The sequence below is a fragment of the Gavialis gangeticus genome, unplaced genomic scaffold (assembly GCF_001723915.1).
Source record: "Gavialis gangeticus isolate Ggan-Ray unplaced genomic scaffold, GavGan_comp1, whole genome shotgun sequence".
In the NCBI taxonomy this organism is placed as follows: domain Eukaryota; kingdom Metazoa; phylum Chordata; order Crocodylia; family Gavialidae; genus Gavialis; species Gavialis gangeticus.
Window position 1 is genome coordinate 160937492 of NW_017728992.1, and position 11524 is coordinate 160949015.

Genomic DNA, 11524 nt, shown 5'->3' on the forward strand with positions numbered 1-11524 from the left:
TGTCAGGGCGGCTAGGATCTGGAACCAACTTCCAAGAGAAGTGGTGCTGGCTCCTACCCTGGGGGTCTTTAAGAGGAGGCTAGATGTACACCTTGCTGGGGTCGTTTGACCCCAGTACTCTTTCCTGCCATGGCAGGGGGTCAGACTCAATGATCTGCTCAGGTCCCTTCCGACCCTATGAACTATGAACATGTAATAAACATTATAGAAATCTTTCAAACATATTTTTAAAACCTTATCCATTGATTTCATTCTGCCCCTCCTGCCCTTTTTTTCACTTCAGTTATAAAGGTTTTGTGTATCTTCAGGATTTTTAAAGTTTTTTTTCCACAGATTTTTTTTCCTAAATACATTTGTGTTTCAGTTGAAAATGGACTGATCTGAGGCCATTAGATGTGCAACTCCCTGAAATCTGAGAGCACCAAATTCAGAGTTAATTTTGGTGACTTGGGCACACATTCGCCTTTTAAAAGATATGTCAAGGATAGCTGGAGCATATGGAAAGGCAACTTTTGTATATTTGCATGCATCTAAATGCATAAATTTAAATAGTAAGTGGGCGCATCTACACATGCAATTAATGCGACTGAATATATACTGGGTCAATTTGAGCCAAAGTAAACTAATCCTGATGTCATTGTCTACACATGCATTTAAGCTCAGTAATTTACTGTGCTGCCAGACACCACTGATTTATCTGGCAGCACAGTAAATTCGTCTACTGTATCCTAATTGCTGTGCACATGTAGACGGTGACAAATTCGTCTGCTGCACAGTAAGGCACTTGAGGTAGATGCTCCCAGTGAGAATAAATATAACAGCCATAGGTGCTATGTTGTTCCAAATATAAGGTAGAGAACATGCTCTCTGGAGAAATGTTGCTTGATAAGCAGTGCTGCTGTTACCAAGGTGTTGCTGCAAAGAAGCATCAGTTGTAATAGATAATTATAAGGTAGTCTTTAGGAGTGATGGTTTATTTGTTCACTTGCATCTCTTTAAGGAGATATATTATATCTAACAGTTTCTTCCAATTTCTGTTTCTGCCAAGAGCAATGAAAAATTATAGAGGCTGTCAAAAAATTAAGACAAATCAATAAAAGCTTTTTAACCTAAAGATCCCATTTGGCAATTAATTGATGAGTATATATTACTAGACGACAGTTTCAGGGACCTAGACCTGATATTCTCAGAACATTGACCTTCTCAAATACCCTGAAGAGTTGACACTTCGTATATTCAAGTTCTTCCAGATTGTTGTCAAACCCAGCTTCAGTGTGATTAGCACTACAAACAGGATATAACAAGAAGTGTTTGCTGATCAAGCCTTTGGGTTCCTATACCCATGCAGGGAGGCTGCTCCGATGCACTATAATTACAGCGCGTCAGAGCAGACTCAATCAAGTCTGCTGTAGCATAGTAAACCAGCAAATTCCAATGTCACATGTATCAGTATCCCCACACTGAAAAATGACAGCAGGGTTCTTCATCTCATTCGATGAGCTTTAGTTCAAAGTGCCCTGCAACCATTTTTCAGTGTGTGGACGCTGATATATGTGATGCTCTGGGAGCTTTTAATTAGCATGGTTCTCGGAGATGAGCTAATTAAAGCGCCTTTCCCACCCTGCCTCCCAAAGTATGTCAATTCTAAACTCATCTGGGCAGTGTCTGTGCACTTGTCACATTGCTACGGTGCTAAAAATGAGTTTCTTACTTGAAAGTGGAGAAATAAACAAATTTGCCTAGTGGCATACCAAAATCTTTTGACATACAGCAAGTTTGCAAATAGTTATGGGGTATGAAAACAAAGCACTTAAAAAAGAATGTGGGATTTTGGAGCTGTTGCTGTTTTGTTGTTCATTCATCTTGAGTGATTAATAGGTTACTTTTTGTCATCTTTTTTTTAATTAGGTTTTCTGGGGTCAAGAACATTTGAATTGTTTAGTTCTTCTCCATGAACTTCTGCAAGGATACCTGACTAAAGAGGGCAGAATGGAGACATTGACTTCATGTCAAACATACCAGACTTACTCTCCTGCAGAGAGAAATCAGGTCTCAAAAACTGAGCATACCTCTGATGATCTGAGAACTGGCCTGTTCCAGTACATACAAGATGAAGGTAGGAAAAGGATTATTACTGGGGGGTTTTAATTACAAATAAATACAGTAGTAAAATATTGAAGATAACCTACCCATTGCAATTAAGTTTTTGATTTTGTTCTTAAAGCAATTGAGAAAACATCTGCTATAAAGGAAAATACCTTTTGATTTCATTCCATTAAGCTGTAATCTCTTAAAAGTCAGGGAAACTGCTGTTTTATTTTCTCTCCTTTTGATCCTAAGAGGTTTGTTTTTAATGACTTTCATTTTATAACCCAGCATGTTCTCTTTTAGAAATTACATAACAGATTATAGCTGTCTTTCTTTTGACAGAAGCACAGAAACTGCCTGGTGCCTATGAAGTTGTGTTTTACAATGAAACTGAGGATAGTCCAGGAATGATGTTATGGAGATATCCAGAACCCAGAGTACTCACCCTTGTAAGAATAAATCCTGTTCCTTTTAATACCACTGAAGACCCAGATATTAGCACAGCAGACCTTGGAGATGTTCTTCAGGTTGGTAATGGGGAATTTTTACTTTCGTTATTAGAAGAGAATGCTGTTGTTATAATTTTGATCAGTATTTTAGAAATTGCCATTAGTAAGACTGTGCACAAACTAAACACCAGGAGCCCAGTAAAATCCACAGGAGGTGAATTTTGCTACTTGAACACATCTCTAACTGAAAGTGGCTCAAGCAGTGGTTTATCTGTGGAGGTTTTTCCACAGTGTATATCAACTGTATGTGTGTGAAATTTTTTATTTCGGTTCACATGTCTTTTGAGCTCTGAGCTTTGCTTTGAGCACTTGATTTAAATGAACCTTAAAAATATCGAGGGAAATTTAGCCAAAAATATCAGGTTCTTCATGGTTTCACATGGAAGCCACAAAGCTGCTGACTGTTATATACTTTCTGTCTGAAACCATAAGCTGGGACCTCTTCTTACCAGCTGGTTTCTTTTTGTCTTTTCTATTTGCTAGGGAGTTGGGGACCTGGAATCCCCCTCCTGCCAGCACCTTCACTGTCTTTCTTGGCAGATGGCTGTCCCTCTTTTCTGAGGTTTTTAGGAAAGAATATCAGCTTTCTTTCCATCATCTTGCTTTGGGGAGAAATCGTAAGGTCAATCATACTGACCAGTCCCTATAACTCCCTTACATGGAAGTGTTGTCTGCTACCCACTGTTCAGCTGGAGTGTGTCTGCATGCCCCAGTAGTGGTCTTACTTCTGCCAACTACACTGGTCTTTCATTATTTATGAGCATCATTGTTGCTCCCCAAAATATAAATCCTGGTATTTTATACTCTCTGTAATCTAGTATAATTCATCTTTATTGTTTCCCTTATTCCCTACATTTCTATATTGTTTTTTAGTTACTTTAATAAGTTCATTATTATTTTTATTCTTATTTTTATTCTCTTTTAATGAAAGCTGAGTTTATCTTTTTAATTCAGATTGGTGTATTATTCTGATATAGAAGCGTGTTGCAAATTTACATTAATTAAACTCTCTACCCAGTCAGAAGGATTGAATTTTAATTCATATTGTTATAACTATTATAAATGTATTTGGGTTTTAAGAATTTAATTGAGAATCAGTATGCATCAAGTTATGGATCAGTAAGGTAATCCTTCACATATTCAGTGTAATGACATTCTATTATGGATATAATGTTATTGAAATCATTGAGGTGCCGTGCCAATTCGTTTTGCACTCTAGAGAGGCAAATTCCAACTCAAATCACTTGTACAGTAGTGAAAAATTAAATAAATCAATTAATCTTAGCCTGAGGTCCAATTTGAAAGAGTTGTTAGTGTTACGATGCTCGTTTCTGATGACTCTGTTAGGTTTAGATGAAAACTAACAATTCACAGACTTTAAAGACTACATTTTCAAAACAAAGTTCAACAAAAAAATTCTTTGTAAATTATATTACACTCCCATTATATTTAATGGGCTTTCTGGACAGAATTAAACTTACACTCTTTAATAATGTATCACTGTGTAATTACATAGATTCTTGTTTCAGGGTACATCATTGTGGATCCCACTGTAGATCTCAACTTCATGTATGCAGGAGTGGAGGGGTTTTTTAAACAACAAGAATCTTACACCTTGTGTTTCCTGTAACTCTATTCATTGCAACAAAATTGAATCTAGCAGGTGCCCACCCCATTAGTTCTTAACTGCAGCTAAACTTCTACTAGGCTTCAAGAAGTTCTTCAAAACTACTTCTGATCTTCTGTATTGGACAACATCAGGGCTGGGGACAAAAGTTATACATAAACCAGTTTGTAATCAGAAACTGGTTTAAACCTGTAACAGAATAGAAGTTCTCTGCACATAAACCAGTTTCAAAATGGCTGAAACTGGTTTAAGATAAATTTGGTTGAGTTTAGTATCACACTTAACTTGTTTAGATCAAACCAGTTTATGGAAATTCTGTCCCAGACCCCTCCCTCGTTCATGTTAAATCACAGTCCTCCAGCATCCCAGGATGCTTCGCAGCCCTGGGCTGGGCTGGGCTCTCTGCTCCAGGAGAACAGGTTTGGCCCAGCCCCTCTGCTCTCTAGCCGGAGCAGTGAGGGCTGGCTGATGGGGACAGGGGTGGAAAACCCAACTGGGGACACAGCCCGGCTTGCCTGGTGGGGGCAGAGCAGCCCCTGCCAGACTTTTCACTTGGTGGAGTGGAGGCTCCCCCCTGAGCCTTCCCCCTAGCTCAGGCAAAGAGGAGGGAGGAGGGTTTAAACCCCCTGCATGGCCCATGGGACCCCAAGCTGGGTCTGCGTGGTAGGAAACTGCCACACTTCTGCCCACTCTTCACCCCACTCCCCACTTGAGCAGGGGAGAGGGTAGCACCTGCCACAGACTTCTCTCTTTCTCTCCCCCCATCCCTCCCCCCAGAGCAAAGAGCACGGGGTATGGCCACACGCTGGCCTGAGCAGGCAGGCTGAGTCATGGAAGGGGGGGGACTTAACCCCTCCTCCCCCAGCTCTGGACCCCAGCCAAGGTTTGCCCGGGGAGGGGGCAGTCCCTCCCAAGCTTTTGCATCCCGTCCCCCCCACTACACACTCCCTGCTTAGGCCGTGAGCAAGGGGCATGGCCACACCCCAGCCAGGGCTGGCAGAGTGAGGCAGATAGGGGGTTTAATCCCCTCTCCCTCCCCTTTCCCACTTGCATGGGACCCCAGCTGGTCCTGTCAGACATTTCCCTCTGTTTGCTGCTCAAGCAGCAGTAGCCATGGCCAGATGCTGGCCCTGGCAGCAGCCTGAGGCAAAGTGAGGGGAGGGAGGTTTAATCCTCCTCCCTCCCCTCTTCCACTGGCATGGGACCTCAGCCAGGGTCTGGCTGACAGGTCCCATGCCATTTGGAAAGGGGAGGAAGGCGGAATTAAACCTCCCTCCCACCCCAGTGGGGAAGGGGAGGGAAGAAGGGTTAAACCCCCTCCCTCACCCTCTTTACCTCAGGCTGCTGCCCAGAACCAGCATCTGGCCACACTCCCTGCCACTCAAGCAGCAAGGGGTGGGGGCTGGGGGAATGCCTAGCAGGGGCTGCTTCCCCTCTTCCCTGTCCAGGCATACCCTGCCTGAGGACCATGCAGGCCAGGGTGGGGGTTTAAACCCCTCCCCAATCATTCTCAGCAACCTGCTGGGGCCTATCCATGCTGCACTCCCCCTCACCTCACCCCCCCCCCCCCCCACAAGCTCAGATTCCTTCCAGCCTTCTGGCCACTGCCAAAGGGAAAGGAGGGCTTGCTGTAACGCCCCCAAGCTTCTAGCCTGAGCCACTGCAGGTATGTGGTTGCATTTCCAGAATCAAAAATGAATGTCTATTCACTTGCTTCTCGGTTTAATCTATTCAGGTTAGACTAACCTGTAACAATTGAATTGATTCAGGCTCAGGCTTTTTGAATGTCTGTACTTAGCCCAGCTGTTTCCATCTATCTGTTCTTGACTAATCCAGCATACGGGACCTGTTATCATAAATAGATTAAGCGTTGCTGAGTGAAAGTCTGTGCCTTTAAAGTCTAATCGCTCTAAACAATAAGTTAGCCCTGCTGAGAACTTGTTGATCAGGGGGCTGGGCTATGTTACCTCGGCATCAAAGTCACCTGGCAAGGTTCTGACCACCTGATTGGAAGGTAATTAGGGAGTCACTTGATAGAGGGAGTGAAAAGCTGCAAAGGAGTAGAAGGCAAGCAATTCATTCTCTTCTGCCATGTTCAGTAGCAGAGGTGGAGCTACCTGCTCCAGGAGCCTAATGAGATAGGGAGAATGCCTGCCCCCTGCAACATAGATGGACCAACAGAGACTCCTAGGGAGGGGTAACCTGCATTGTAAGTAAGGGGTATGCTGTAAGTAAGAAGCATTGGGCCTTGTAGGTTTGTGGTTTTTCTAAAGAACTATAACTTCTCATGCTTTAAGTATAGAAATGGCATGATCCAAAACACTGCAAATCCTTTGCATATTGTTATGTGTTTAGTTACATCTGTTGCATGCTTTCTGAAGAATTAAACTGTAAATGAGAAGCCTCACACCATTGGTGGGATTCTGGAATAGAGTGTGTTTACACAACACTGGGAGTCTAAAGAATCAGGACTGGACCTTAAGAAAGGTAATGGACCTGTGAGTTCCAGCTCTCAGAAACATCCCAAGTGGATAGGAGCATGTGCCTCCTGAAACTGAGCTTAGAAGCCCCAAAACTGAGGAGCAGTGCCTAGAATCTGTTTAGACTCAAGAGGTTTAAAACACCTTACAATCCAGGGGCAGGTTCCCTAATATCAGCATGGTGAGCAGTCATTGCATTTGCCCAGAGCTTTGTTTTATTACTTTAACAGGAAAGTCTTTCAGGATGTCTTCCTGGTTCTTTTCAGCCTTATCCAGCTTTTCATTCTCACTGTCCAGGAGAGATACTTGCTTGCCTGTCGCCCACAGCACAGTAATGCTGTAATTCATACCCAAAGAAAACTGAGTAATTGTGGTTCCTCAAGATATTTCAGTCATTTTGGATCCCATGGCCTGCTCTCCATCTTTGCTTTTCAAGAGTCCTCAGCAGCATGACCTTTAAATCATGAGGGAATTTAAAGTGATTTCACCCCTTATGCTCTCATATGGGAGCACAAGAATGCACTGGTGGCCCTAGTTGGCACTGCTGTTCAAAAAAAACTCAGGTGTTGTGTGCATGATGCACATACTCACCTGCAATATGAGCCACACTGACTATGACCTCTTGGAGAGCCAGGTTCTCAAAGGTAAGTAACCATTTTAAATATGAGAGTATTTACTTTTTTAATAGAATAATACTGCTTTGCAGATGGTTTATTTTCAAGTTGTGTAAATCACTCATTTCAACATAGTTTATCTGAAATGTATTGGATTAGGTGGAGGAGGAGACTTGCTTTGTAGATAAAATTTTATTTTAGATATCTTCCAAAAAAAATCTTTCTACAATGTATACAAAGGTCCCCCTCCTCCTCTTCATTTATGTTTCTTTGTTTTTCATTTACTATATTTACTAAGTAAAGAAATAAGAATGTTGCTCATAAAAGGAGATTTTCCAAAGGAAAAAGTGAAATGAACAATTTTATTCAAGTTCCCTTCTAAAATAAATTATCTGTAAGCCAGAGACTTCAGCAAGTTTATGAACAATATGCTGACAATCAGCACATTTTAAAAAGGGACAAAATAAATATAAAAACTATAATAATATTCAATTGCATGGAAACCATATTTAAACAACTTCCTCAACATGGCACAAACTATCAATGCTAGAGGAACCCATACTGTAACCAGGTGGGTTACAAATAGGTTCAACTTGTTTGATGTCAAAAAATTTGGTCCAAGGTGAGTTTGTGTAATTTCTCTTGTGTTTAACATATTTAAAACTTTGCCAGTTTTATGGTCTTTCTTTCGTGAGTAAATCATTGTGACAGTTCATCTGGCTTTCTGTCTTTACAAAACTATTTTTGGCACATCTTTTTAATCATGAATAAATGTTGGAAGTTTCTTTGTTTCTATAACTGTTCTTCAGATTCTTGGAACTTCTGAAACCTTCAATATAAACAGAATTTTGCTGTTATAGTTAGATATCAGTGGTACATGATGTTGCAGTTTCACTGTAAACTTAGGATAATCTAATTGTTTCCAATAAATAAGAACTAATCTCAAACATAGTGTTTCTCTCATATAATGGTGTGTTACAAGTTCAGAAATGTTCCACTTGCCTGTGCTATTACTTTTACAACCTTGTAATTATAACTATAAACATTTTTGATAGTCAAGTTACTACTTTATCCCACCCCTTACATTTCTTCCTTTATTTATGGGGGAAAGGGTTTTCTTCTGTGATTTACAAAAAGTTTGGTGTTTGTGTTAGAGAGAACACAATTAATCATCGCCATCCCAGTTACAGCTGTAGGAAGCTCCTGTTATCCATGTTTTACTTCCTAAAAATACACTCTTGCCTCATCATCTTTCCAGATTATTAGGATTTGATTAAATTCCTTTTGAGTTTGCCAGTACCTCTTTTTAATTGTTAGACAAGTTGCTGTTCAGTGAAAAATTAGGTGTTTCCTGTGCCCAGGTACTAGGCCAAATATCTCTGTGGCACTCCCAGCCCCTGTTAAGTCAGGGGGCAAAGAGCAAGAGCAGGTATGTATATAAGCTGGTTCTTCAAGATAATGCTTCTCTAATAAGTCAGATCTCCCCAAATTATTTTTCTTGCTCTTTGTTAGTGGATCGCTAGGCATATTACATATGATAAGAGCGCCCATAAATGTGATATATCCTGTTTTTCAAGTTAGACCTCAAAGCAGTGTGATGAAAATTAACCTGGTTTCAGGTCTGAGATTTAGTCTGTGTCAAAGAAGCATTGCTAAGCCCATGGAGCCATGACATTTTTAATGTTTAATATTTTGCAGACTGTTGTTGCTGAAAACATGCTTTATATGTCGCCATTCGTAAAGAAAAGTTCTAGTATCTGAATTAGCATAAAAAAGATATTGCACATGATTTTTAGGGGACATTAGTCTTGTCCAGACGTTATATGACAAAACTTAAATGGCCGGAGCCACAGCAGCTGCCTGTCCCTCCCCCCCACCTCATACTCAATCCAAGACATGGGGCTTCCCCCCCTTTGTTAAATGGTGGGGGGGCTTATCTTGGAATTGAGTAAATAGATATATATCTTACTGTGTCTGGTTTATAGTACTATTCACTGATATATTTCAAATATAATTCATATTTCATAAGTAGTTCAGGCATCTGAAATAGTAATTATAGGATAAAAACTTAATTTTTTGCACCATTCAGCTACCTCTGCTTACCATTGACTACCTGTAAGTCTGGATCACCACTAAGGTCTTCTCTGAATACACATTCCCTTGCGTATATATTAATTTAGGGCCTGATCCTGCTTGCATTTTTATTTGTGCTTAGCCCCATAGCACTCATTAACTTCAAAATAAGTTTAAAGTCAGTAGTGTATTAGGATGAGTCTTTTAATCAAGAAGAGCCATGTAGAGTGTTTCAGAAACACACACAGAATGCTGGAGGCAAGAGAGGTTGGCAAGTGCTTCCTCCTCGTAGCCTCACCCCGTCTGTTTCCCATGCCCACTCAGATTCTTATCATTGCATCATAAAACACAACATCTTCCCATAAATTCTTGTTTCTCTCTGTTACAATTTAGTAGTGATATGCTTAATAATCATATTTTAGCTGCATGTTGCTATTGGATAGAAACACACTGCAGTCTAGACTTTTGAGAGCTTGGATAGTAAATGGGGACTGTTGAATCAAAAGGCAGAAAATCATTTAAAATGTCAACATTACATATCTTTCAAATGTGAGGGAAATCAGTTTTTATAAAAACTATGAATATTTAACAAATCAAAACAGTTGCCAATTGAAAAAGCATTGACAACGATGGTAAACCATCACTTTTATTTGCTGGCAGATATTTATTAGTTTTTCTTTTTTCCTCTACATGCCCTTTTTATTTTGTTCTGGAAGTGTTTCCTGTTACTCCTACACAATGAACAACTATAAAGTAATTACTTTGGAGTGCTAAAGCTCTTTTATTTTTTTGATGGTATGATGGTGATGATAGTAAGTTATGGCATATTCTATCTTATCCTTTCCTCCTCCTCCTCTCCTTCTTGAAGTGAGGACAGAACTTAAGTGTTCTTAGTTGTTTAGCTATTAACTCTTAATCATCGAAGCTGTGTGCATGTGCAAAATCACAAGGACCTCTGAAGATGTTTTTCTTCCCATAGGCACAGCTGTTTTCATCACTGTAAATCTGTAGAACTCAACCTTTTAGAGCTGTGGACTGGGTGCTTGAGACCTCAGCTGCACCAGAGGCCGCCACTCCCTTCCAGTTGGGGGACAGGGGAAGAGAGCTTACCTCCAGTAAACCATGCCTCCATGGGGGTGGGGGGGAAGTCAGTGTAAGGGTAAGAAGTGTCTACCTGCTTGGGGAATGGGAGGGGAAAGGCAGAGACAGAGAGAACAGGGAGGGCTGTGGGAGGGGGTGGGGGGGTATTATCAGTAGCATCGATCAGGGCAGGGAATGGCTCATCCAGGCCAGGCTCCTTGCCACTGATGCTCCATGCACTGGGCCAGATCACTTCAAGGTCCAGATCCAGCTTGCAGGATTTAGATTGAGCACCACTGCCCAAAATTAGTTACACTGATGGTGATCAGCCAGCAAACTTGCAATCCAGCATAACCTACAAATGCGTGTTACTGCATTTGGAGCAAATGCATTTTGAAAACAAAAATAGAAGCAATAGAACTGCTCTGATTTCTCTGAAAATATACAGACACATCTATGTGAGCATGCATGCGTGGGTGTGCACACGCACAAAACTGTCAGTGATTCCAAGTGGTGTTTAGGCATAGCATTTAGACGTGTCTGTTCCAGTACCTGTCTCCTCAAGGGAAATTTTACCAAGGTCTGGAGGAAGCACATGAACCAACTCTCACCTTGATTCAGTACCTTAGAGAGAGACTGTTGAAAGCAATTTTCTAATATATTCATCTGAATCCAAGACAACATGTAATTTATAGCCACCGCCAAGTAATTAGGTCTGTATATGGAAATTTATAAATTTGTGATAATTTTACATGTATAGAATCTAATTATTGGAGGCTTGTCTTTAATTCATCCCCACCAACTGCTGCAGCGGGGAAAGCAGTGGGAGGAGGGGAGGGAGTAAGGGGACAGGCGGTGAGGGGTAGGTCATGGTTGGGAATGGGGGGGTCAGGCAGTGGGGGAAAGTATAGAGCAGGTGAGGGGTGGGGTCGATCCTTGCCACCTCAGCTCTGTCGTGCAGCCTCCAGCCCCCCACTCCCTCAGCTGCCTAGCAGCCTTGGGACCCCTGCCCTCCCTCCCCCTCCTCATCTTGCTTCCTTCCCATACCACCCC

At 41.4% G+C, this 11524-nt stretch overlaps 1 protein-coding gene across 4 annotated transcripts in view; it reads left to right on the forward strand.

Annotated features, from left to right (window-relative positions):
* VPS13B (vacuolar protein sorting 13 homolog B) overlaps nucleotides 1-11524 on the forward strand; it is a 1046600-nt gene that overhangs the window by 907954 nt on the left and 127122 nt on the right. For all 4 annotated transcript variants that reach the window (XM_019527996.1, XM_019527995.1, XM_019527993.1 and 1 more), the window contains 2 exons: nucleotides 1909-2116; nucleotides 2431-2615. In XM_019527996.1, the coding sequence (XP_019383541.1) occupies nucleotides 1909-2116; nucleotides 2431-2615 (393 nt within the window). The remainder of the gene's footprint in view (nucleotides 1-1908; nucleotides 2117-2430; nucleotides 2616-11524) is intronic.